A 27,588-nucleotide genomic window follows, 5' to 3' on the forward strand; every position below is an offset into this window, starting at 1 on the left:
TGGAGGGCCTCTACACCAACCTTGTTGCCCTTTCGATGATGTGTGGGTAGTTTACCACAGACCTACAGTTCCATAGCTAGTAGCTAGATGGCTTCTTCTCTCTCTTTGATCTTCAATACAATGTTCTCCTTGATGTTCTTAGATACCTATTCGATGTAATCTTATTTTGCGGTGCGTTTGTTGAGATCCGATGAATTGTGGATTTATGATCGGACTATCTATGAATATTATTTGAGTCTTTTCTGAACTCTTTTATGAATGATTAAGATAGCTTTGTATTTCTCTCAGATCTATTTATTTGGTTTGGCCAACTAGATTGATTTTTCTTGCAATGGGAGAGGTGATTTGTAATGAGTTCAATCTTGCGATGCTCAATCCTAGTGACAAAAGGGGACATGACACGTATTTGTATTGTTACCATTAAAGATAAAAAGGTGGGGTTTATTTCATATTGATTGGGTCTATTCTTCTACATCATGTCATCCTGCTTAAGGCGTTACTCCGTTCTTGTTAACTTAATACACTAGATGCATGATGGATAGCGGTCGATGTGTCGAGTAATAGTAGATGGAGGGAGGAGTCGGTCTACTTGTCACGGACATGATGCCTATATTCATGATCATTGCCTTAGATAACGTCATAACTTTGCGCTTTTCTACCAATTGCTCAGCAGTAATTTGTTTACCCACCATGATGCATTTTATTTGGATTTTGGCTGATAGTTTTTGATGAAGCCACATATACTACTCTATATAAAAGCTCTCGGGGTGTGTTCAGTGCCAAAAATATTCTTAAATATTATAAAAAACATACTAAATTTTCAGTTCACTCCGAGAGCTTTTATTTTCAGGACATTTTTTATTGCACGGATAATTCAGAAAACAGGATAATCATGACATTCTACTTTATTAAACTTTAAATAGCAGAGAGTAAATAGTAGGTACAATAGGTTGTGCTTACTAAATTCATCGACCACATGTCCCTCAAAAAGAATCTATTAATAAGGTTGATCAAGTCTTACTAACAAAACTAGTTTTGAGTAACATGAAACTGACGAATTTTTATATAACACTAGGTTACTGATAACCCACAAGTATAGGGGATCGCAACAATTTTCGAGGGTAGTGTATTCAACCCAAATTTATTGATTCGACACAAGGGGAGCCAAAGAATATTTATAAGTATTAGCAATTGAAATGTCAATTCAACCACACCTGGAGATTAAATATCTGCAGCAAAGTGATCAGTAGCATAGTAATATGATAGTTTTGATAGCGGTGGTAACAGTAGTAGTAACAATAGCAGTGATAGCAATATTTTTGTAGCAGATGTAACAGTAGTTTCAACAGTAGTAACTTAGCAAGAACACATGTGAAAAACGTGTATGCATTGGGTCGGTGATTTCATTGGATGATATTCACCATATAACAGGCATAACCTAGGGCGACACAGAACTAGCTCCAGTTCATCAATATAATGTAGACAAGTATTTTGTAAATAGTCATACATGCTTATGAAAAAGAACTTGCATGACATCTTTTGTCCTACCCTCCCGTGGCAACGGGGTCTATAAGGAAACTAAGGGATATTAAGGCCTCCTTTTAATAGAGAACCGGAACAAAGCATTAACACATAGTGAATACATGAAATCCTCAAACTATGGTCATCATCGGAAAGTATCCCAGTTAGTGTCATCTTGGTGTTTACGGATTATAACATGTAACACATGCATATAACTTGCAAGATCAGATCAAGAACATATATATAATGGTGAAAACATAAACGGTTCAGATCTGAAATCATGGCACTCGGGACCTAGTGACAAGCATTAAGCATAGCAAAGTCATAACAACATCAATCTCAGACCATAGTTGATACTAGGGATCAAGCCCTAACAAAACTAACTCGATTACATGATGAATCCCATCCAACCCCTCACCATCCAGGAAACCTACGAAGGAATTACTCACTCCCGGTGGGGAGCATCACGGAATTGGTGCGAAGGAGGGTGGTTGGTGATGACGAAGACCAAAGATTTCCCTCTCTGGAGCCCTGAACGGGCTCAAGATCTGGCTTTCCAATGAAGAACAGGAGGTGGCGGTGGCTCCGTATCGTAAAACGCATTGAAATTTCCTCCCTTATTTTTTTCTCCCAAAATAGTATTTTATAGAGTTGGAGTTAGGGTCAGCGGACCCTCGTGGCCCCCACTACCCACCAGGGTGTGCCAGAGGGGGGCGGTGTGCCCTGGTGCCTAGTGGGTAGCTTGGGCCCCCCTCCAGTGGGTCTTGGTTCCAGAAATTATTATACATTCCAAAATAATTCTCCAAGAAGTTTTGTCCAATTCGAAGAATTTTTATTTCTGCACAAAAACAACACCATGGTAGTTATGCTGAAGATAACGTAAGTTCGGGTTAGTTTCACTCGAATCATGCAAACCAGAGTCCAAAACAAGAGCAAAAGCGTTAGGAAAAGTAGATACAACGGAGACATATCAATTACCTCATGGGGGATATGCATCTCCCCAGCAATAAGGGTTTCATATTTATTTACTAATAGGAGAGGAAATTCAAAACCTCCAATAGTGATTGTAGCAATTTCTTCAATAATGTTGATACTATTCACCAAACTTTGTTTCGTCGGGAAATAAACCGTATGCTGATTGCCATTAACATGAAAAGTAACATTGCTTTTGTTGCAATCAATAACAGCCACTGCAGTATTCAAAAATATTTTACCAAGGATAATCGACATAGTGTTGTCCTCGGGCCTATCAAGTATAACAAAGTTCGTTAAGATAGTAACGTATGCAGCAACAACAACAAGCAAATCCTCGCAAAATCCAATAGGAATAGAAGTTGATTTATCATCCATTTGCAAAGATATTTCAGTAGGTGTGAGTTTATTCAAATGAAGTGTTCTATATAAAGAGAAAGGCATAACACTAATAGTGGATCCTAAATCACATAAACATTTTACACATAACTTCTTTTAATGGATCATGGTATCGTGGTTATTCCCGGGTCCCCTAGCTTCTTAGGTACTCCACCCTTAATGCAATAATTTGCAAGCATGGTGGAAATTTCATCTTCAGGTATCTTTCTTTTATTAGTGATAGTATCTTTCATGTATTTAGCATATGGAGGCACTTTCAAAATATTGGTCAAACGAGCAAGCAAGAAAACATGCCTAAGCATTTCAACAAAGCGTTCAAAATCTTCCCCATCCTTATTCTTCGGAGGTTTAGTTGGAAAGAGCATAGGTTTTTGAACCCACAGTTCTCTTTCTTTACCCTGTTTTCTAGCAATGAAATCATTTTTATAATATCTTTTATTCTTAGGTGGTGGGTTATCAAGATAAAAAACGGGTTCTATTTCTACATCATTATCAGGTTGAGCATCAACATGAATATCATTACCACTAGGTGGATGTTCATTACCAGATTGTGTCTCGGCATCAGAAATAGAAACATCATTATGATTCTCAGAAGGTTTTTCTACCACGGGTTCACTAGAAGCATGCAAAGTTCTATCATATTTCTTTTCCTTTTTCTTCTTAGATGAACTAGGTGCATCATTATTAATTCTATGAGAATCTTGCTCAATTCTCTTAGGATGACCTTCATGATATAGAGGCTCCTGAGTCATTCTACCTCCTCTAGTCATTACCCTAACAGCATGGTCATTCATTTTATTATTCATCTCATTAAGCAAATCATTTTGTGACTTAGTTCTAACTGAGTATGAACCATGGATGAATGTTTACTTAAACCCTTATTGATTGTCCATTCTAAACATCAAGTCACTCAAAGGATGTATCATGAAAGCATTACGTTTCAATTGCTTGCTAACATACATATTAAAATGTTCTTGCTTAACAATGTAGTTATAAAATTCATCCAGGCATTCACTAGAAGATTTATTATAAGGAATATCACCTTCATCGAATCTCATAATAGAAATTAACTCTACTACATGTGTCGGGGTGTCGAGCCCATATATTTCTTCAATAGGTGGTAAATTCTTAACATCTTAAGATTTAATGTCATTTTCTTTCATAGATTTCTTTGCCTCTTGCATATCTTATGGAATGAGGAATAGAATACCTCTCTTCTGCAGAGTTGGCTTAGGTGGTGGTTTAGGAAGTGTCTAATTATCATCATTTCTCAATATATTATCCAGTAGTTCTTCAACCTATCCAATAGTTCGTTCCCCAAAAACGGAGCCAGCACAACTATCTAGGTAGTCCCTAGAAGCATTGGTTAGTCCATTATAAAAGATATCAAGTATTTAATTTCTCTAAAGAGGATGATCAGACAAAGTATTAAGTAATTGGAGAAGCCTCCCCCAAGCTTGAGGGGGATTCTCTTCTTCAATTTGCACAAAGATGGATATTTCCTGTAAGGCAGTTTGTTTCTTATGAGCAAGAAAATATTTTTCACAGAAGTAGTATATCATATCCTGGGGACTACGCACACAACCAGGAGCAAGAGTATTAAACCATTTCTTTGCATCACCCTTTAATGAGAAGGGAAACAACTTAAGGATATAGTACTAGCGATTTTTTCTTCATGAGCAAATAGGGTGGCTATATCATTTAATTTAGTAAGGTGTGGCACAACAATTTCAGTTTCATAACCATGACAAGGATCAGATTCAACCAAAGTAATTAACTCAGGATTGACAGAGAATTCATAATCCTTATCAGTGACAAATATAGGAGAAGTGGCAAACTTAGGATCATATTTCATCTTCTCCATCACAGATTTTTCTTTAAACTTACTCAATAATTTCTTAACATCATCTCGATCGTTATAAGCAACAAATTCTCTAGCTATCTCCCCATCCATAATATAACCATCAGGTATTTCAACCCTAGTAGGAGAGCTAAGCATAATAGGTGAATCATAGTTTTCATCAATTTCAGCAGTTTCAAGTGCTTTAGCTTTAGCAAGTTGTTCATCAAGAAATTCACCTAGTGGCACAGTATAATTAAGCAGAGCACTAGCATCATGACGAGTTTCATTTATAGCAGAAGTAGTATCATCAATTACTGGCAACATATCAGAATGAATAATAGGTGGTGGTGTCGCAATCCTACTCAAAACAGATGGTGAATCAAGTGCGGAGCTAGATGGTAGTTCCTTACCTCCCCTCGTCTTAGAGGGTACGATCTTGGTCTTAGCGTCTTTCAAATTCTTCATAGTGATCAACAGGTATAATTCCCAAGTGACTCAACAAATAGAGCTATGCTCCCTGGCAACTGTGCCAGCAAAAGGTCTTGATAACCCACAAGTATAGGGGATCGCGACAATCTTCGAGGGTAGTATTTCATCCAAATTTATTGATTCGACACAAGGGGAGCCAAAGAATATTTGTAAGTATCAGAGTTGAGTTGTCAATTCAACCACACCTGGAGAACCAAATATCTGCAACAAAGTGTTTAGTAGCACGGTAGTATGATAGTTTGATAGTAATGGTAACAGTAGCAATAGTAACGGTAACAATAAAAGTAGTAGTTTTGTAGTGATTGAAATAGCAGCAACAACGTAAGTAACTTAGCAAAGCGAATATGCGAAAAGCATAGGCATTGGTTTAGTGATGGACATTTGTGTTGGATGACATTCATCATATAGCAGTCACAACCTAGAGCGATACACAATAGCTCCAATTCATGAATGTAATGCAGTCATGTGTTCCATACATAGTCATACATGTTTATAATAAGAACTTGCAGACATATTTTGTCTTACCCTCCCATGGCAGTGGGGTCCGTAAGGAAATCTAAGGGATATTAAGGCCTCTTTTTAATAGAGAACTGAAACAAAGCATTAACACATAATTAATACATGAACTCATCACACTATGGTAATCATCGGAAAGAATCCCAATTAATGTCACCTTGGGGTATGCCAAACACAAAAAGTAATAGGTGCATACAACTTGCAAAATAGGATCAAGAACTCAGATATATTCATGAAAACATAAAGGGTTAAGATCTGAAATCATAGCACTTGGGCCCTAGTGAAAAGCATTAAGCATAGAAAAGTCATAGCAACATCAATCTCAGAATATAGTGGATGCTAGGGATCAAGCACTAATAAATTGACTCGATTACATGACAAACCCCATCCACCCCATCACCGTCCAACAAGCCTACGAAGGAATTACTCACTCCCGGTGATGAGCATCGTGGAATTGTTGATGGAGGATGGTTGATGATGACAATGGCATCGAATCCCCCTCTCCGGAGCCCCGAACAGACTCCAGATCGCCCTCCCGATGAAGAACATGAGGTGGTTGATTGCTGCTAACTTCGTTGGTATTTCCCCGAAGAGGAGAGGATGGTGCAGCACAACAATGGTAAGTATTTCCCTTAGTTATGAAACCAAGGTATCAATCCAGTAGGAGGGTCCTCCAAACTATGTAAGAAGTACCTTCACACAAATAACAAAAACTTGCAACCCAACGAGTAAGAGAGGATGTCAATCCCTCCTCGGTATTGAGATAGATTAAATTGTATGATATTAGATAAACAAATCTAAAAAAATACAAAATAAAAGAAGTAAAAAAAGTGCAGCAAGGTATTTTTGGATTTTTGGATTAATAGATCTGAAAATAATATCATAGGAAATAGACCCGCAGTCATAGATTTCACTATAGGCTTCACCCAAGAAAATAGCATACGGTGGGTAAATAAATTACTGTTGGGCAATGGATAGAATAGCAAATAATTATGATGATATCCAAGGCAATGGTCATGTATATAGGCATCACGTCCAAGATTGGTAGACCGACTCCTTCCTGCATCTACTACTATTACTCCACACATCAACTGCTATCCAGCATGCATCTAGTGTATTAAGTTCATGGAGAAACGGAGTAATGCAATAAGAATGATGACATGATGTAGACAATATCTATTCATGTAGGAATAGATCCCATCTTTTTATCCTTAATGGCAACGATACATGCGTGCCTTGCTACCCCTTCTTTCACTGGGCGAGGACACCACAAGATCAAAGCAATCACAAAGAACCTCTTCCCATTGCAAGGAATATCAATCTAGTTGGCCAAACCAAACCAAAGTTTCGGAGAAGAAATACGAGGTTAGAACAATCATGCATAAGAGAGTTCAACAAAGACTCAAATAATATTCATGGATAAATCTGATCATAAACTCGAAATTCATCATATACCAACAAACACACCGCAAAAAAGAGGTACATCAAATAGATCTCCAAGAACATCGAGGAGAACATTGTGTTGAAGGTCAAAAAGAGAGAAGAAGCCATCTAGCTACTGCCTATAGACCCATAGATCTATGGTAAACTACTCACGCATCATCAGAGGGGCGAGGTGTTGATAAACAACCCCTCCATAATTGTTGACACCTCCCGCGAGGTGCCAGAAAAGGCCTCTACATTGGATCTTGTGGTTCTGGAAATAGCGGCGGCGGAAACTCTGATCTCTCTGCTCCCCTAGGGTTTGGGGGATTTTAGAGTGTTTATAGAGCTAATAGGCGGTGGAGAGGGGGCCTGTGGGCCCCACTACCCACCAGGGTGCGCCAGGGGCATCTAGTGTGCCCTGGTGCCTTGTGGGCCCCACGGGCCTCCCCTCAGGCACTTCCTTGGTTCCCAAGTTATCTTTTGTCCAGAAAAAAATCACCAAAAAGTTTCGTGGCATTTGGACTCCATTTAGTATTGTATTCTACGAAGTAAAAATCAAACAAAAAATAGCAACTCGCACTGGGCACTATGTCAATAGGTTAGTCCCAAAAAATGATATAAAGTTTTTTTTGACCTGGAACTGTAGGGTATGAACCCCACAACAATTTATTTATTCCAACACAAGATTACAAATGTACACATCTTACAAGGTCCAAGAGACCCAAAAAGAAAAAAGGAAAAAATAACAAGCTAACCTCAAGGTGGTAAAAAGGAGATCCATCTAAGCAATTCCTCTTTGAACTCGGGCTTAATCCTATGTGCCAAAAGAGAAATATCTAGAATAAAGTTTGCCCTCCACCTTCTGAATGAAGGTATAATATTTCTAAAAACCCTGTCATTTCTAACATTCCAAATGTTCCAACAAGCAGGGAAAACCACATCTGAGAAGAGTGGTTTGCAAAACTCCCTTCTGGCATGATAAGCAATGGCAATCATATCATCCCCTGCCATCCAATAGATTTGAAGATAATTCCAGACTCTGCAACTAAAATTGCATTGAAAGAATAAATGATCTCTATCCTCCTTGGTGCACGTGGGGCAGAGGACACAAAGATTAGAATCAGAGACATTCCAGTGTCTCCTTTCCAACATATCAAAGGTGTTTAGCCTTTCCATGATCATCATTCAAGCAAAGAACTTAATCCTCATAGTGCAACAACTAGCCCAAACCCAAGACAGGAGTGGGTTAAACACAATATGCTTGTGCAAGAAGGTGTAGTATTTCTTGGCAGTATATCCCTTGCCATCCTCTTTCCATACCCAAATATCATTCAACTCCGGGTTATGCTTGGAGTGAAGAAGCAAGTTCTACAGGGATTGTAACTCTCCAAAAGCTCTCTCAGAGAGAGGCAGGTGGAACAGGGAAGTAAGCTCTTCAGAAGCAAAAACCTCAGCAGCTGAAATGAGAGGGTCAATTGCATATGAGAATAGTCTCACAAACCTTTGATCAAGGGGTGTACTAGAATCCCCTAGAGATCAGGAATCAGACTAGAATAGAACAGTGTCTCCCTTGTTAACATGCACTACAGACACCATTCTGAACTTATCCATTAACTTGCAGATATCCCTCCACCAAAAAGAACCACAGATGATAGTTGCATGAGGAACTCTCTCATGGTAATAAGTGTTCCAAATGAGTTGGACCCAGGACACATCAAATTTATTGTAGAATTTGCTAGCATGTTTGAGAAGTAGAGCCTCATTTTGCAGATTAAAGTTTAGGATACCTAGACCTCCTCTGTTTTTGGGCCTGCAAACCAACTCGCAAGCTGCTAAAGACTGACCAGAATCCTGCCCATATTTGCTCCAAAGGCATTGTCTCTGAATTTGTTCCAACTTTTTTAGAATACCAGGAGGTAAGTCGAGGTAGGGACACCATTAAGGAGAACAGAGGATGTTCCAGTTGTCAAGAATTGTTTGACCCAAAGGATCTATTTCTCATTAAATCCCTCGTGCTTCAAGATTTAAAATATAGCCTCATGTTCAATGGAATCAAAAGCTTTCTCAAAATCCTGAATAGTTCAGGATTTGTGAATGTACTCCAAAGTCTTCTAGACTGAATGTACTCCAAAGTCTTCTAGAATGACAATAGGCCTTCTAGACTGATGGCATTGGTGAATGTACTCCAAAGTCCAAGCAACACAATCCTGAATAGTTCTGGATTTGATGAAACCATACTGGTTTTTATGCAAACATCTCATAATTTCAAACTGCAATCTATTTGCTGCCATTTTAGAGACAAATTTGACTCCCATCCCAGTCAGTGAGATAGGCCTAAAATCATTAACAGGTTCAGGAGATCTCTTCTTAGGAATCAAAGTGATTAACAATAATTGATGTTCTCTAGGTTAACAGACCCCTCATGAAAAGCATTAGCAAGCTCATAGAAATCCTTACTAATTATGGCCCAACACTTTTTTGAAAAAGAGGCCATTAAAACCATCTGGCCCAGGAGACTTGTCAATGGGCATACCTTTGATAGTATTATCTATCTCCTCCTTGCTGAAAGGTTTAGTCAGGGAATCAAGACCCTCCGCCCTGATCAGAATTGAAGAAAGATCAAAAGACATGTCAATGCCTCCACTAGTACCCATCCTGTTTTTAAAATTCTGCCAGATGGCAGCAGGCATTTGATCATGATCAGAAACAATTCTACCATCATCCAGCCTCAAGGATGCAATGGAGTTATTTCTATACCTCTTAGAGGCCATGGCATGGAAAAATTTAGTATTCTCCTCTCCCACTTTAATAGACCTGATGGTACACCTCTTTTTCCAATACAGAAACTGAAGATGCAAGAGATGTTCCACGTGCAGTTTAACAACATTACGAAAGTTAAACTCATGCCTATAAAGAGGCCTCAACTCCTCCAAGGGTCCAAAACCAAAACCACCCTGTTACATTTTGCAATGAGGGATCTCATTATGGAGATGTTCATATGCCAACTCTTAAGATCTTTCCTCAAAGATTTAAATTGGTCTGCAATTACAGACGAGATGTGTGTTTTGCTGGAAGCAAAAGCCCAAGAAGCAGAAACCCAGTCCAAAAATCCCTGCAACTCCACCTAGTAGTTCTCAAAGCGAAAGATGTTGCATTTAGGAATGGAAGTGTTAATAGCCACTATGCAAGGCACATGATCCGAGGTAGTCCTAGCAAGAGGCAACACCTGGTTAGAGGCGTAGCAAGTGATCCAATTTGCAGAAGTAAAGAACCAATCAAGTTGCTCAAGTAAAGGATTATCCTACATATTAGACCAAGTGTAGGATCTCCCCTTAATAGGTAACTCCAGCAAACCAAGATGCCCAATAATATCATTAAAAATAAAGATATCATTAGCATCCCCACCGGGAAGATTTCTGTTTTCATTTGATCTAATAAAATTAAAATCTCCCAAAATCAGCCAGTTATCTGTGTCTGGGATGGTGAGGTTAGAGCCAATGAACAAACTCATCCCTAGCCTGGCCATGGCACGGCCCATAAACATTCATCAAAGTCCACTGCTCATTATTATGGTTTGAAGTGAAATGCACAATGATGCCAAACTGCTTTATCTCAATTAACCTCCCTGTCAGAATATAGGAGTTCCAAAGCACTGCAATACCCCCAGAAGCACCAACAGATGGACTGAAGGCAAATGAGTCAAAAGGACGAGGGCAAAACTTTTTAATAGTTCTGGAGTCGATGCACTCCATTTTTGTCTCCTGCAGACATACTACAGTGGCCAAACTTTCATCTACCTTGTTACGAATAGCACGCTGACGGTCATCAGAATTTAGACCCCGAGAATTCCATCACATAACACGCCAACTTCTAGTAGACCGAATATCCATAAGACATAGTTTTGACAGGTACAAAAGCATGCCCACATAGCAGGCAGCATACATAGAAGTTCAGACTTCCACCAAAGCCAAACAAAATAAAGTCACCAGGACATTCAGTGCTTACAGACCCAAGAAACAAAGGACTGAAATAAAACCTATGATAACTAGTCAGTTTATAGTCTGACCACACCCATCTCCTACACCACGAGCTAATCATCGGAGGATTTGTCCTTGCTAGAAGAGGGATCCACCATAAGCGCATCCATAGTGAGCTTCTCAGCAGAAATGCCCAGGTCCACACCAATTTGCTGAATATGACTGATTGGCGTCGGAGGAGGCATGGGAGGTGTGAGGCAAGCCTGAGCATCATCCACCATAGGCTTGGACCGGGGCTTCTTCTTCTTTGGTTCAGACATTGGTAGGGCTTGGAGCACTGGCTTGAAACCATCCCTCTTAGTAGAGCTTCAAGTGTAGTGGTGAAGAGCAGGATCAACAATGGAAGGACCAGCTCACTTGGACACTTTCTTCTTTTTGGAGCTAGGAGCAGACAAAGTGAACCGCTCATCCGAGGCAGAACCAAACAGCGGGCCCTGGTCATGCTCCAACTCCTGCTGGCTACCAGAGAACAGAGCACGAGCAACTGCCCTGGGAGGGGATGAAGCAGACAAAGGGGCAACCTGCCTGATTGAAACATCACTGACAACATTAGAAATCCAGTTGACATGATCAAAAGCCAAGGACCAAGATCGCTTGGAAAGAACCAGAGGCCTAAACAGAGACTGACAGACCGGCTTGGGAACTCAAGATACAGAGCAATGACTCAAAAGGGTATCAAAAGTCCTTCTCCATGCCATCTCAGGAGGCAATGGGGGGACATAAACCATATGCACACGTCCCACAAATAACTCTTACTGTGGCAACACAACATGCTGATATGGCACAATAGACAGGGCGTCAGCATCCATAGGCAGATCTTCATCCTGATGAAGAACCTCCTGCACAACAGGCAAAGCAGGGACATCATCATTCTGGGCTACCAAAACAGGTTGGGCAATCTTCTGAACATCCTCAATAACCACAACAGGCAACTAATCATGCATAGGAGGGGCATGCTGAACTTGACTGCCAGACTGATTAATAGAGCCAGAGAAATCCTGCTGATTAATGACCATAGACTCTTGATCTTGAATCACCTCATTTTGAACTGGATCGACCTGAGCATCATGATCGTCTATAGGCCAACCCCAGCCACCCCCTGCTGGAAATCAGCCATAAGAGGCGGAGGCGGAGGAATATCATTCCACCCAAGAGCTGGGTACGAAGGAAGAGCAAAGATATTGTCTTCATGAATCAACTGACCAGGCAAAGGATGAGGATTGCCGTCAATTGGCATGGGATCTTTGTCTTGTGGCATCTGCTCCGCAAAGTTGGCCCCGAGGATGTAACAGGGGGCAGTCCAAGAAACTTTAGCTCCACCCTAATCCGCATAGTCAGAGAACACCACATCCCTAGGGACCAAGATATCCTCCGGGAAAGAAGCAAAGACAATAGATCTCACGAGATACGGATCATCACTAATCCAGTGGTGGAATTTCCCAAAGGTGTTAACAGCTGCCCGCAGATTCTCAGTATTGCGTAGGTCAAGAGAGACACACAAAAACATCAAAAAGCCATCACAGAAACCTTGAACTCCACGAAAACCCTCACCATGATCATGCTTCATAAAGCGAACAAATCTATCCTGACCAAGATCTTGAGGTGGCAACTGAATCAGAGCAAAACGCTCGTCGGCATCTCTAACCTCAAAAAGGCCCACTCCAGAAATCCAAGGCTGAGCAGAATGAATATGAAAACCCATATAGTTGATGAGCTCGACCATTTGTCTACCTGACCCATCTGAGCCAGAGGAGGAGCAGGCATAACCTCATCAATCATGAAGCTCTAATGTGAATGAACAATGGGGAACGCTGGCATGACGAAGGTGCGAGGAAGTCGATGAACACCACCATTGATGATGTGGTGCCCCACCGGCACATAGCGCTCCGAATCCAGGGCAAAGTTGGCCATGGGAGGCGGTGATGGTGGAAGCGGGGACGTTGGAGGAGGCAGACTAGCAGGGGTGCGTGGAGCGCAAAACGGAGAGCTGGTTAAAGGTGGTGTGATAGGGCAGGCCTACAGGGGTAGCGGAAGTGCGTGCTTCCCAATGCAGGAAGGAGTGACCGGCCTATCTGTGATAGCGGGACGCTTCTGTTTCCAACATAAACATTTTTCAATCGCAATATATGCACAGTACTTCCTAGAATGACCAGGATCTCCGCAAGCCAGACATCCAACAAGAGATGGGCAACTGACAGACAGGTGGCCCACCATTGAACAAAGAGGACATGTAAGCACTTGGTCCACCATGTCATTGACCATGGACTCGAAAGCAGCATTAGCCTCTTGCATTGAAGGAATATGCAGCATGGAGGGGCTAACAGGCCCAACTAAAGAAGGAGAGGCAATGGGGGAAATGGGCTCCACAGAGATTGGGCCATCTCCCGATGGGGAAAACCTGGGCCTGGGAAGGCGGCTGGGTGAAGGACCAGTCACCACCGAGTCTGAAGAGCCCAACATGGAAGAGGAGCCCAATATGGAAATAATCAAATCGTCAACAATCCCGCCCGAAGATTGCGCTGGAGATGGAGACAGTCGTTCCGGAGATGACGATCGAATAGGTTCGACCGTGCCAAAAGTGATCGACAGCGAGGCCACCGTCCACTGGAGGTCCACCGGCGGCGGGGGGTGAATAACAACACGTTCCTTAGGGGGGAGATCATAGCAAGACATGGATGCTAATTCAATACAATTCTGAGAAGCCGGATAACGATAAGCCTTACACACATCATAATTCTAAAACATGGCAAAAGAAAGCTTTTTGCAAGCAGGATTACCAGATCTGATAGCAGACTTAACAGGAGGCTTATGCATAGCTAACATACCAAGAGTGGCTCGACGCTTGGCAGGGCTAACAAGGATCCACTCAGCATCACATTCCTTTTTCCAGATCTTAAACTCACGCCACCAATTTGGTCCACCATTACCCCAAAGATGAAAATAACACTTGAATTGAGGGCAGGCATAGGAACACAAATCAACAATATGAAAACCAACCTCCTTGCATGAGACAATGAAGGAGTAAATCTTGTCCTTGACGTAGGTCACCATGAGATCAATAGCAGAACCCCCTAAAGCTGCCTCAAGCACCGCAGCCACAGAATCTTCATCCAACCGAAATTCATGTCGGCTGAAAGAGACCACCAGAATGAAAGAGCGTGACCCCTCCATGAGGTGAATCATAAGACCAGAAGATCTAAAAACCACATCAGCAAAAGCCACTCCACGAGAAAAATGCAGATCCAGAGTGGCACCACCATTAGAACCCATGAAGAATGGGATCCCAAGAGAGAGGAGAGAAGGCCAAATCCAATGCGTGGAGACGATCTAAACTTTACCGAAGGAGTATAGAGATCACCGGGAGGAGCCGTCGGGGGGTGGGTGGGCGGGTGGGTGGGAGCGCCACCATATTTCCAGTGCATTTGAACTAAAAAATGATATAAAGTTGCTATAAAATAGAATATAAAACATCCAAGATTCATAATATAATAGCACGGAACAATAAAAAATTATAGATACGTTGAAGACGTATCAGTGGCGGCGGCTCCGTGTCGTAAAACACGATTATTCTTTCTATTTGATTTTTTCCTTGGTGAATAGTTATTTATGAAGTTGGAATTAGGGCAACTGAAGGCTCATGGTACCCACAAACTCATAGGGCGCACCTTGGGGGTGGGCTTGATGTCTGCTAGAACTACGCCGGTATTTCCCAAAGAGGAAGGGATGATGCAGTATAGTGATAGTAGGTATTTCCCTCGGTGATGTGACCAAGGTTATCGAACTAGTAGGAGAACCTCCTCACACCACGTAAACAGCACCTGCACACAAATAACAAATACTTGCAACCCGACGTGTTAAAGGGGTTGTCAATCCCTTTCGGATACGGCACCTCAAGATAGGCAAATAACGTGAGATAAAACTGGTAGATATGATAAATAGATCGTGGAACAGATTGTATGTTTGCTTGTGTGGTAAAATTTTCATAATTTTCTATAGTGTGGAAAATTTTTATAATTTTTTGAGTTAAATAAGTATGCATCCTTGTTCCTCCTTAATAGATTGTCCTGTTTCGACAAATTGATGTTATGATTGCACTATTTGCATATGTTTGCTTGTTTAATGATTCTATTTGAGGATATGAGTATTAAATATGCAGAGGCATTTAGTCTGCAATGTTTAATAACAATTTTAGTGATTTTTTATAGTAGATAATGATAAGGTTTTGCATTGATTCATACTAACTTATCTCACGAGTTCTTGTTGAGTTTTGTGTGGATGAAGTTCTTAAGATTTAAGGAAACCATGATGTGAGAGGAATTAAAGAGACACAAGAGCTCAAGCTTGGGGATGCCCAAGGCATTCCAAGTTAATATTCCAAGAAGTCTCAAGCATCTAAGCTTGGGGGTCCCCCAATAGGCATCCCACCTTTCTTCATCAACAATTATCGGTTAGTCTCGGTTGAGCCTAAGTTTTTGCTTCTTCACATGACATTAGCTATTCTTGAAATGACATTTTATTTTGTTTTATGTTGTTAGAATAAAGTAGTTGGCTCTGAAATCTTTATTTGGAGAGAGTCTTCACATAGCAACTTAAGTGTTTGACTACTCATTGATCTTCACTTATATCTTTTGGAGTAGTTTGTCATTCATTCTTGTGCTTCACTTATATCGTACAAGTAAATTGTTGAATGAACTGAATATCATAAAGTTGAAATTATATGTGATCCATATGCTTGTCTCATGCTTCAAAAAAAATCACATTTGGTTTAGAAAGTAAAAGCTATTGAAGTTTGACAATCACAATGTTAGTCATACAAGAAATTTATGAAAGATGGTGTATGGAAGAGAACTTTCACGTACAAATATATTATGTTGGACATCTTTTATGATTGTGAATACCCATTAATTATTTTCACTTGAGAAAATTAGTTGAAATTGTACGAGGAAGACAACATAATGAGTTATGTTTGGGTATATTTGCATAGAAGTTGTAGTGTTATGGATCCTCCAACATGTGGTGCTTGTTGCTTAGAATATTTTGCTAGCCAAAAATTTTGTACTAAGTTGCTTGTGCATCTAAAATCCTTTAGCCAAGTTTCTTCCATGGGTGTCCACCATACCTACCTATATACGATATTATTCAGTCGTCCAAGTAAATTTGCATGTGCCACCTCTAATCATTTAAATAAGCATTTGTTTTGTGTGCCTGTACCACTCATGGAGCGGTAGGGGGTGGCAGTATCTTCCATGCTAAGCGGGTTATTCTCACGATGGGTGTTTATTCACTTGTCATTGCACGAGAGAGGCTGGTAACTCGGATGTTAATCCTGTAATAAAAATGGAAAAAATTATAATGAAACAAACTCCCCCGAAAAGTTGATTGTATGGAGGGCACCCGAGGATTCGGCTAGCAATGGCTTGTGTTTGAATGGTTGAGGGGGAGTAAACTTTACCTTTCCTCTTGGGAACCGCCGATAATGTGTTTAGCATGGAATATATTGATAATTCTCAGTCGTGACATTGACAGGAAAGGCATGCCACTCAAAATTATCTTCATCTCAGTTTTAAGCTTCGACCTCTGACACCTCTGCAAATCCATGCTTCCCTCTGCGAAGGGCTTATCTTTTATATGTTTTGTTGTAATTTTTATTTTTGTTGAGTCAATTTCTTATGCCAACCTATTCTTTAGTTGCCAAGCATCATGTGGTGGGGAAAGATCCAGGCACATATGGCCATTCAAATATATTTGATCATGAATTATTATTGTTGACAATTATATCTATGATAAATAAGTTGGGAGGCGAAACATTAAGCCCCTATCTTTCTCTGTGTTTGATGGATGCCATTAGTTTTAAAAATATGCTTTGAGTATTAGAAATCATATAAGACTATATGATAATTGAGTATGTGTAGCTCTTACTTAGACTTTGCTGAAAATAAGATGCATTGAAATTGTTTGATGACTAAGAACATAGGTTGTTAAGTTTCAAGAGAATGCATTGTTTGAACTATAACATGTGAATTGATTGCTACATTATCAAGATGAGTTTTATGAGAAAGAGTTGCAGTTATGATGCTAGGAAAAGTGATTGAAATTATCATTATTCAAACTTATGCACTATGCTAGCATTCGCACTTCATAAATTATTTCTTTTATCATTTACCTACTCAAGGACAAGCAGGAAATAAGCTTGGGGATGCTGATACGTATCCAACGAATATATAATTTATGAAGTATATTCATGCCATGTTTGCAACAGTTTTATATGGTTTTAGTATGATTTGATTAGAACTAAACCGGATTGACGTTGTTTTCAACAGAATTGCCATTGTGTTACTTTTTTGCAGAAATAAAAGTTCTCGGAATGGATTGTGGTTTTTTAGGACCAAAAGAAGCCCCCAAAGCTTCAAGGAAGGACCAGAAGCCTCACGAGGAAGCGACAAGCTTGGGGGCACGCCCTCCCCCCAGGGCATGCGGATCAGGCTTGTCGCTCCCTCATGGGCCCCCTTGACATGAAACCAACACCAAAAATTCCTATAAATACCAAAAACCACAGTATGAAACCTAGAACTTCTGCTCTGCCATCACAAGCCTCTGTACTGAAGCGATCTCATCTAGAGGCCTTCTCCGACACCCTGTTGGAGGGGAAATCATCACCGGAGGCCATCTTCATCATCACAGCCGTCTCCATGACGAGGAGGGAGTAGTTCACCCTCGGGGCCGAGGGTATGTACCAGTAGCTATGTGTTTGATCTCTCTCTCTCTCTCTCGTGTTCTTGATTTGGCTTGATCTTAATGTATCGTGAGCTTTGTTAATATAGTTGGATCATATGGTGTTTCTCCATGTCTATCTTGTTGCGATGAATTGAGTCTTTCTCTTTTGGGTTTCATTATGTTGGATTGAATATTGGATTTGAGAACACTTGGTGTATGTCTTGCATATGGATACCCATGGTGACAATGGGGTATTATACTGAGTCACTTGATATATGATTTGGTATTCCAATTGCGGATTCCTGTGGTGAAATTCGGTGATCTATGCATAGGGGTTGATACACATTTTTGTTCTACGTTCACCGATAGAAACTTTGGAGTGATTCTTTGTCGCACGTTGAGGGATTGTTATATGATTCAATTATGTTAGCACTGTTGAAAGATTGCACTAGTGAAAGTATGAACCCTATGCCTTGTTTCTAAGCATTGCAATACCGTTTGTGCTCACTTTTGTTATTTGCTACCTTGTTGTTTTTATATTTTCATATTACAAAAATCTATATCTACTATCCATACTACACTTGTACCACCATCTCTTCGACGAACTAGTGCACCTACACAATTTGCTATTGTATTGGGTGTGTTGTGGACACAAGGGATTTCTTGTACTTGATTGCAGGGTTGTTTGAGAGAGACCATCTTCATCCTATGCCTCCCATGAATTGATAAACATTAGGTCATCCACCTGAGGAAAATTTGCTACCATCCTACAAAACTCCGCGCTTGGAGGCCCAACACAAGTCTACAAGAATAAGTTGTGTAGTAGACATCAAGCAACTCTGATGTGATCTTCCATTTGCCCATTTTGACACCGCTATAGGCGGCACAACAAGGATTGCTTGTCGCCCCCATTGACCCTGCACCACGATGACCCTCCTTCTTGACTTCGTGCCCAGACATCTTTTACCCCTTAACGGCTAGAGTTTCACTCAGGGAAAATGGGGAACGGGGAAGATAAGAATTTTATAAGATAAGCAAAGGTACCTATTTTAAAGGCACACTGGTATATTATATTAAGAGTATGATAACACAGTTGTTCAGAACATTGAAACACACAAGTTTAACATAGTTTAAAATACGTAAAGCATAAACTGAACTATCTAAATTTCTTCAAACATTGCGCCTCCTCCTTCAGTTTGCTAGTTCCCTCCTCTATCTTCTGGATTCTTGCTTGAATGACCTTCATCACTTTCCTTTCTTTTGCTTCTAGCATACCCTCATGGATGAGCAAGATCTGATTCCATAGGGCATAGCATGCATATGCGTCCCTGCATGCGTATGCGACTTGCTCCCAACACAGCAGCTCAACCCAACATTGGTGATGGTCCTTGTTGAACACATTCTTCATCTGGAGGTACTACTCATTAATGATTGCCCTGACGATTGCCGCGGTCGAAACTAAACTCTTCCTTTTGATCGGATCAAACCATTCGACCTTAATTTCCTTGTAACCAATTGTCCCAGGTTTGTAGCTTCTCTATGTCGTCATTTATGCAAAAAAAATAGTGAATGTGTTCGTGTTTGTGAGGATTAATTAGCAAAGGGATATGCTCACTCCTTGTGCCTGGCATACCTAGTAAAGGAGACAACTGTGCCATAGCAAAGCTGGATCGGGGTTGCCTTCTGCTCTTCAACAACAGTATGTCCCTTGGGAGGCAAGGGAGTGTACTCGACATCCATGCCGATGAAACTTAGTTCAATGGCTCACAGACGCCTGAGTCTATCTTATCCACTAGTTGATGACACTATTGTCGTTGGTGTAGTCGATGTGGATGTTGTGGGAGCCATGCAGTTGGATGTGGTGTTCCTCCCTAAACGGGTCTAGTAATCCCAACAACACCATCTTGCCGCTGCCATGGTTGTGAAGAGATTGAGCGCGAGGCATGGTGCTAGTGATAGTAAGCGAGAGAGATTGAGAGGGAGAGAGAGATTCCAATGGGGAAGACAATGTGTTCTTCTATTGGAGAGGGAATTTGGTAATCTCTTAAATTGTGGGAGTCGATGAGGAGGTCGCCGAAACAATTAGGAATGATGAGACATACCAAGCGTGTGCCATGCAGACGAGGAGGCACACAAAGACGTGACCATACATTGCTTCCTTTTTTGTGCCACTTTACAAAAAAAACTACAAGATCCTTGTGTTGATCACTCATTCAATGTGGCCACACTTTAGAAAAATATAGTATCTTCTACATTGTCAAAGTTGTGTGTACAAATTATATTATTGTCCATTACAAACCGCTCAACCATGTTGACGGAACATGAAGGAGTCTCCGTTACTAATTTTGAAAATGATCGATCTGCTTGTCATATTTCTCCCAAAGTAATTTTTTTTGGAAAGTGGATACTAAAGTGCTCGTAATATTTCTTAAAGTGAATACACAAAATTCTGAAAGTGCTGACACTATTTTTGAAAGAGAATACTAGAACATATGAAAGCTCTCACACTATTTCTGAAAGCGCATACAAATACTTCTAAAGGTGCCCACACTATTCCCGAAAGCATTTACAAAAAGTTAACAAGGATACACGCACATATTTTTACATAAGCACTGTGCATTTGTACGCCAAAGCACCACTTTGTTTAAAAAAAGTAAACACGATTACAAACACTTATTATTCTATGTAATTAAATACAATACACACAACATCTTTGACCTTTTACAATCATAGTAATAACATTTGTTCGCTCAATCTAACTTAACATACTAGTTGAACATGGACATGCAAGTTCTAGCAATTCACCACCCATGGTTACCCTTCCGGAGCTTCCAGTGTCTCACAGATTCCTCGCTTCTCTTCTTATGTGGTAGACTCGTTCCCTCAATGGTCTTTGGAGAAGGTCTAGGAACAATGGTAACAGGGCACGAAGGGAGGCGATGTTTACCCAGCTTCGGGCCCTCTGAAAGAGGTAAAACCCTACGTCCTGCTTTGATTGTATTGATGTGATGGATTATAGAGTACAAGGTGATCTACCTCCAGATCGTATGATTGTGTTCTAAACCCTAAGGCTGGTAATCATGCCTCTACAGACTAAAACCCATGGCTTAAATATGCACCGAGGGTACCTAGGTTACACATATACGTCAAGCTATCCTTGAAGTATACATCAAGTTTTCGGAGGTGTCCGTCTTGATTACCCCAAGGTTCAGAGCTTCTGAGTCCTTCCTTATAATGATCGGTTGGCCATGAGCTCGGCCCATGGACTGTGGGTCGTATACTGAGTACCCCTTAGTCCAGGACACCATCAGTCGGGTCGCCGATGTTTGCACACGAACACGTCACCGTGTACCTCCAACGCCGAGGGTGATGCACCGCAGCTCACGTCGAAGGAGACCCGTCCAGAAGCGTGGTACGCAAGGGTGCTTTTGAGAACCCGAAACCCCACGTGCCCGGGAGGGACCCCGTCTGGACGCATGGCGGCTATGGGCTACCCAGGTCGATTCGCTCGCCCCTAGAGCCTCGAGGATCGCTGCCCTTCAACACGAAGAACGACAGAGAGAGAGAACAAGGAAGAGATAAAAACTAGGGTAAAAAGTAGTATATTGATTTGTCGATTGTGTCTTGCTCAATTGGCCATCACCTCTCATATATTTATGAGGCGGCTGGACTTCCCGTACAAGAAAAGGACTAAAAATTCCATCCAAAACATCAAAAACCCTAACCTAACTCGGACAAGAATCTTTGGCAATTTTCCGGATCAACTCGAAGCCACCAAGTGGTTCGTTTCGGTCCCACCGAGTGAATGTTGCCAACTCTTTGTATGTTTCTGTAATTTCCCGGATCAACTTGGTCTCACCGATTGGTTTGCTTCGGTCCCACCGAGTGAACATTGCCAACTCTCTGTATCCTTCCGGATCAACTTGGTCTCATCCGAGTCAAATCAACTCGGTCGGTCCGAAATGACTCTACACCTTCTGTTTTTTACCTTATTTTGGCTCCACGGGTTGCATACAACCTCAGATTAAGATAATTTGTATATCAAAATCAACCATTTCTACGAGACGCACGAATTTCATGTTGAAACTTTCTCCATCAGAGGCCATCTTGATTGAGTTTCATGCCATTCTTTACTATGTTGTCAACATGAGCATCTATGAACTTGTCATAACTTTTGCGTCCGAGCTCCGTTTTAGACTATCTTCATATCCATCTTGATCTTCTTGAAGAGAGTCATTCCATGGTGACTTCCAATCATAAGTTTGAATTTGTCTTGATATAACCTAAGCTATTTTTATGATTGTGCCACTTTTGAGCGTCAACAGCTGAGGCGCAGTAGCGAGAACAAACAAGGCACCCTTGATTCGGAATCTCGAGATGCCAAGGTGCCGAGGGGTGGTTGAAGACGAACAGCCGAAGCAAAGCCGAGGCAAAACAGATTGATTTGATTCACGCGTACGGCTGTGCCTAGCGTCTACTGAGGCATCACTTGATGCTAGCTAGTTCGCTGCTTTGCTAGATATTTGGGTTTAGCCCATCTCCTTTAGTTTTTCTCTCTAATTATTTCCCTTCTTATTCTTTTGATGGGCTATACTACAGATGTATGTCAGATCATGGCCCACCAAGCCTGGTCCCCGGGCCATCACCCCTCTGGCCATACACCAGAGTCGGCCCTGGCTGACAGGTCACCGACAGAGTGGGAGAAGCTTAGGGAACACAAAAATCCCCACCTAAGCGCCTAGAAGAGTTGGTTAGTGGGTTGCACAACCCATCTCGGGTGGAGGAAGAACCCATGGAGGAAGCATCGACGATGTTATACATTGTGCTTCGGATGCCCACTTCTTGAGAAGCAGCCTAAACCAACATGATGGCCAACATCTCCAACTCCAACACCTGGGCGACTAAAGCAACCAAGACAACACCTTCATAAAGGGGAGCGACGTCTTGATGTATTGTTGACCGATCCGATGAAAAATACCTATGGTTTCCCCCTGGTGTTCAAAGAGGGTCACATAAAAAGGCCATGAAATCGTCTCCAAGAAGGGGGCACCCGATCCACGTGTTGTCACTGCCAGCAAAGCAAGCCGATCATGGATTTCGCCCCACCTGTGTCTGAACAATCCCAAAGCCTGCATATCAAGTTCCGGAGACATGGAAATCAGATCGCTCGTTGGAACCGCCACTTTAAGAAGGGGAGTTGCACATGTCATCGAAGAAGAAGGTGACTTCGAGCACCGTTGGACGAGTGAGCTTTGGATCTGGTGGGAGAAAGATGGGGGATGGAAGTGGATGGGGTTGGAGAAGTGGTTGGGCAAGGAGAGCGCATGACGTCGAAGGCGACAACTGATGCGTCGACGGCGATGAGGCAAGGATATAGAGGGGCACGCAGATCCCAACCGCCAGGTTCGGAGCCGCACCAGCACAGGACGCTGGTGAGCCACGGATGTTGGAGAGGATCGCAGATCCTAAACCATCGTGGCCGGAGCCACACGGGCATATGACGTCTACGAGCCATGGAAGTTGGAGGGAAATGCAGATCCAAGACCGCTAAGGTCGGAGCCACACCGACAAGGAAGCCTCTGAGGAAGTCGGGTCTTGGCCCATCGCAGACGTCAGTGAAGCAACGTGTGTCTGCCCGGCGCACCGACAGGGGTAGCTGTTGTTGAGGAAGCTACCGCCTGAACCACGAGCACTGCCAGGCCGGCGCCATGACCACTGCCCTAAAGTCGCCACCGCCGCACAAAGGAGGGACACCGATGCGTCACCCACATGCATCCCTACACATACACCACGCGCACCTGCAGGCTTTACAACACCTCCTCTGGTGGTGGCAAGATGAAGAGGGGGGGGGGGGGAGGTGGCGGCGTGATCTAGGGTTTTCCCCGTGTCGCAAGGGAGGGTGTGTGGCGTTTTCCGATGGTGAGGGCAGTGGCACCACGTCAACGTATTTTGGTTAATATTTTTGTGGGAAGTTAGTTTGTTCCGAGCAAATACGAAAATACAACATGTCATGGCCTCTCTTATACCAGCACTGTGACAGGTCTCCTGTACATAGTGGACTTCTTTTGGCGGAGACTCTGCAGGAGAGCAGAAGGTAAACCGAACAGTCGACATTGTTGCTACTGTTCGGAGAAATAGATTCATTGGTCAACACTGCACACGCATCAATCTCCCGTCATGCGTCCAGCATAATCTTACTCGAACCTAACGTGCTCCTCTCACACTTGACCTAAGAAAAAGAACTTGACCAAAGAAAGATCATCTCCATCACCTAGTCTCCTAGGCAGTAGATTGTGACAGTCACAACACTCACCGCGCCATACCCGCACCTTCAATTCCCCCCTCTGCTGGACCACTTGGACCCCCTTGGCGCGTAAAACTTCTGCCAAGACCACAGGCTTTTCTGGGGAGCACACGGCACATGCGAGCTGCTGCACTCCTCCCCCGTCCTCCGTCTATTTCCCCATAGATAGTTGAGGTGAGAGTACCTGGTAGTATTATTCGGCGAGACCAATCGACGCCGACCCCTCGCAATCATACAAAACTGGGCGTACTGAGGTGACGAGTGGGGCGAGGCGAGGTCGATCGGACGACGTACGCAGACGCAAAGGTGTTGGTAGACTGGTACGTACCGTTCGGTACTGTTCATGCCTGCGCGTTCTTTTATGCGTCTGCGCGCTGCTCTCTCTCTTCTCGCCCATGCATTCAATTTCATCCATCCATCCATCTGGGTGCAGAGCCTCGACCGGTGGATTCCGATCGGTCGAGACGCCGCTACAGTGCCGAGTGGGCTGCTACAAGAGGCAGTGTCTACGGGTGAGGCTCCGTGCTGGCTGAGTGCGTGCGCCTCTCTGCTTCCGCTTCCGATTCTTCCCAAATTCGGGCGCTCCGTCAGCCGCGGCCACACTGTCGCTGCGGCATCCGGGGCTTAAAAGGGGGTGCTGGTTCTGCTGCAGGGGAATCGCCCATGGAAGGCTCCCGGGGGAGGTGTAGATGGGGTGGCAGGCGCAGATCCATGCTAATGGTGGCGCTGGCCTTGTGCTTCGTCGTGGGCGTCTCCCTGTGCTGCTGCGCCCGGTCCGGGGCTTGCAGTGCCAGTGGCTGCAGTGGGAGGAGTACTGTGGTGGCGCTCCGTTCAGGTAACGAACCGAGCCTGCGTTTTGCTCCTCCGTGCGGTTGTTTCCCTCGTTTTGGCAAAGCTTTTTTCGTTTCCATTGATCGTGTGCTTGCGCTGGTTTGTGCCTGGCTTCCTGCTGTGCCACTTCGCACCTCTTCTGCGTGCTTTTCATGGAGGTTTATCTGCTGCTTTTTTGCCCCTCTCTTCTGCTGCTGATGCTAGTTCTTTCCACCTGCAACAAAACTGGAGTGTACATAGAGTCTCGTTGTGCCAGCTTAAAGCCAAAGAGAAACGGAAACAATATGGATCCTTGTTATACATTGCATAATCATCTTTTGGCTTAGACTTTAGACCATGCTTGCCTGCTGAAGTGAAATCACTCTGCCATAACCCCCGTGTCCTCCTTTTTTGTGCAGATTTTTGGAGACGAAGAACAGCATCGTTCGGTAATCAGGTGCGCTCGCATCCCTCTACATTTGCTAAAACTCGCAGCTGCACACACACACCGTACGTTCCCGGCGGTTCACGTAGACTGTCGATGCTTGGCCTGTGTACACCGCTCGGTTTCTTGTTCATGATCTCCTAGTATTCATTCATCTTGAGTTCATGATGCCCCATGCGTAAACAACCAGAGGTCCCGCCAAAAGTAGGTGCACACTCGACTAGCTTGGGGCACACCGCAGGCACAGCTACGCATGCCAGCTCACGCTCACGGCCATCTCCGACAGCCCTTCAACGCCGGCGGGGCCCATCATTTTTTGACCATACGTCGCTGCCGCCGATCGGCACGATCTCTTTCTTTTTGCCGATCGGCACCATCTCATCCGTTGATTAATCCGTTTCATGTTCACAGGAGCGGTTAGGCGCCAGCGGGAGCGGGGGAGGACGGAGGCTGCTGGTGGTAGCCGGGCCGGGGTCGTACCCGCCGCGGTGCACGTCCAAGTGCGGCAGCTGCAACCCGTGCTACCCGGTGCACGTGGCCGTGCCGCCGGGGGTGCCGGTCACCACGGAGTACTACCCGGAGGCGTGGCGGTGCAGGTGCGGCAACCGGCTCTACATGCCATGATCGGCGCAAAGATGAAAACAAGGCCGGTCTCGATCGGCACCTGACCGAGCCGAGACGTCAAGCCGCGCGCGGTGAGCTTACCGACGCCGATCGACCTCGGCGCAAGCTGACGAGAGAGCCCGTCGTCGCGCTGCATTATTGCTCGGGGCGGGGGCCGGGCGGCTCGACCGCAGCTGCAGCTGCAGCAGTGCCATGGCTGTCGCGGCGCGCCTGCCTCTGCCTGCATGGGTGGAGCTGCAGGGGGTGGTGGCCCACTGGGCCGCTGGGCTCTGTTTCTGTGCGTGTCTTCTCTGAGCCGCTGGAATTCGCACGGCCCTACCACGACGCGCCGGGGCATGGGGGGCTGTACGGCGCGTGCTGTGCTGAGGCTGGGAGGAGTGAGATACAGTGCACTGAGTGCAGCTCCTGCACGTGTCCAGATCATCTGTCGATATGGTTCTCTGTTTTATTTCTTCTGTTTAGAATTTTGATTCATTTTTGCGCTGGTGATCTTCTTCACCGCATGGCGTGTGAATGATGTAACACTCTACAAGCAGAGAGGATGATGCCGCGCATTGCTATTGCAGCATGCAACAGACGCGAGTGCTGCTTATTCTGCAGCCGCGACGTGTCAAATGTGATGTCTGTATGACGGTGTGTCAAATGTGATCTGTGTGTTGGTTTCAGAGTCTAGACTACTAACCCATAGTGTAAAAAATGCTTTTATATTATGGGACGGAGTAAGTATATCACTGCTCATGTGTGTAATTATGTGTATTTGGGTTTGAATTATCGCAGGTAGAGGCACTCATGCCGCCACAATTCACCACTTCACTAAGATGTTGTTAGCGTGTATTATTTATTATTGCGTAAGTAGGTGGATGTATCCCCCCTCTTGATGCAAAGCAATAATCTTAGAAAAAGTGGAACACAAAGGTTTGTACTATGAAAAGGGTTTTACAACCTCTTAAAATCTCTCAGCTATAAAACCCTTGTCTTACTGTCATCTTATAATGCTACTCGTATGACATTCTCCCATGACATTCTCCCCTCTTTTTCAACAAAAAATGTTAATGTTGCGAGGTTCATCGGGGAACCTTTCTTTCTTTTTGCGGGAAATTTACTAGGGAACCTGACAATACAGCTTGGATGAGAGCTCCCATCCCACACGCGGGATAGCGAGCAGCCGTGCAGAGTTGGGCCTCAGATATTCTGAGGAGGGAAGGAAAAAAACAGAGAGGAAGTGAAACTAAAAAATTAGACATTAAAAGTTTCAAAATGAATAAAAGTAACATGAATTTAAAAACAATCACAAAAGATATAAAATGTACGTGAATTTAACAAATTTTCAAGGATTTTTTTAAATAACCATGAATTTGAAAAGTTCATAACTCTTAGTGAATTTATGAAAATATTCACGGGTTTTACTTTTTTTAAATGTTGACAATTTTTTGAAAACTCACGAATCTTTATACAAATGAAAACAAAAGTTCATAAATTTGATTTTTAG

The 27,588-nt window shown here is 43.2% G+C and overlaps 1 protein-coding gene across 2 annotated transcripts; it reads left to right on the forward strand.

Moving 5' to 3' along the window:
* Window positions 1-24,392: 24,392 nt before the first annotated feature.
* Window positions 24,393-26,846, forward strand: LOC123071240 (EPIDERMAL PATTERNING FACTOR-like protein 6). Of its 2 annotated transcripts, none has more exons than XM_044494757.1 (4): window positions 24,393-24,540; window positions 24,654-25,055; window positions 25,450-25,487; window positions 25,887-26,846. In XM_044494757.1, exons 2-4 carry the CDS (start codon window positions 24,884-24,886, stop codon window positions 26,097-26,099), a joined length of 423 nt encoding a protein of 140 aa, XP_044350692.1. In that variant the 5' UTR covers window positions 24,393-24,540; window positions 24,654-24,883; the 3' UTR covers window positions 26,100-26,846. The 2 variants fall into 2 exon arrangements, with proteins under 2 accessions (XP_044350692.1, XP_044350690.1); XM_044494755.1 differs by lacking the exon at window positions 24,393-24,540 and having other exon boundaries at window positions 24,548-24,732; window positions 24,873-25,055.
* Window positions 26,847-27,588: the final 742 nt, after the last annotated feature.

The sequence above is a fragment of the Triticum aestivum genome, chromosome 3B (genome assembly GCF_018294505.1).
Source record: "Triticum aestivum cultivar Chinese Spring chromosome 3B, IWGSC CS RefSeq v2.1, whole genome shotgun sequence".
NCBI lineage: Eukaryota > Viridiplantae > Streptophyta > Magnoliopsida > Poales > Poaceae > Triticum > Triticum aestivum.

Excerpts from the sequence above, each read along its gene's own strand:
- LOC123071240 (XM_044494755.1), top strand. The coding sequence starts at position 24,564 with ATGCCTGCGCGTTCTTTTATGCGTCTGCGCGCTGCTCTCTCTCTTCTC. Across the intron at positions 24,733-24,872 it reads ACAAGAGGCAGTGTCTACGG|GGGAATCGCCCATGGAAGGC; the intron begins GTGAGGCTCCGT and ends GTTCTGCTGCAG. Across the intron at positions 25,056-25,449 it reads TGTGGTGGCGCTCCGTTCAG|ATTTTTGGAGACGAAGAACA; the intron begins GTAACGAACCGA and ends TTTTTTGTGCAG.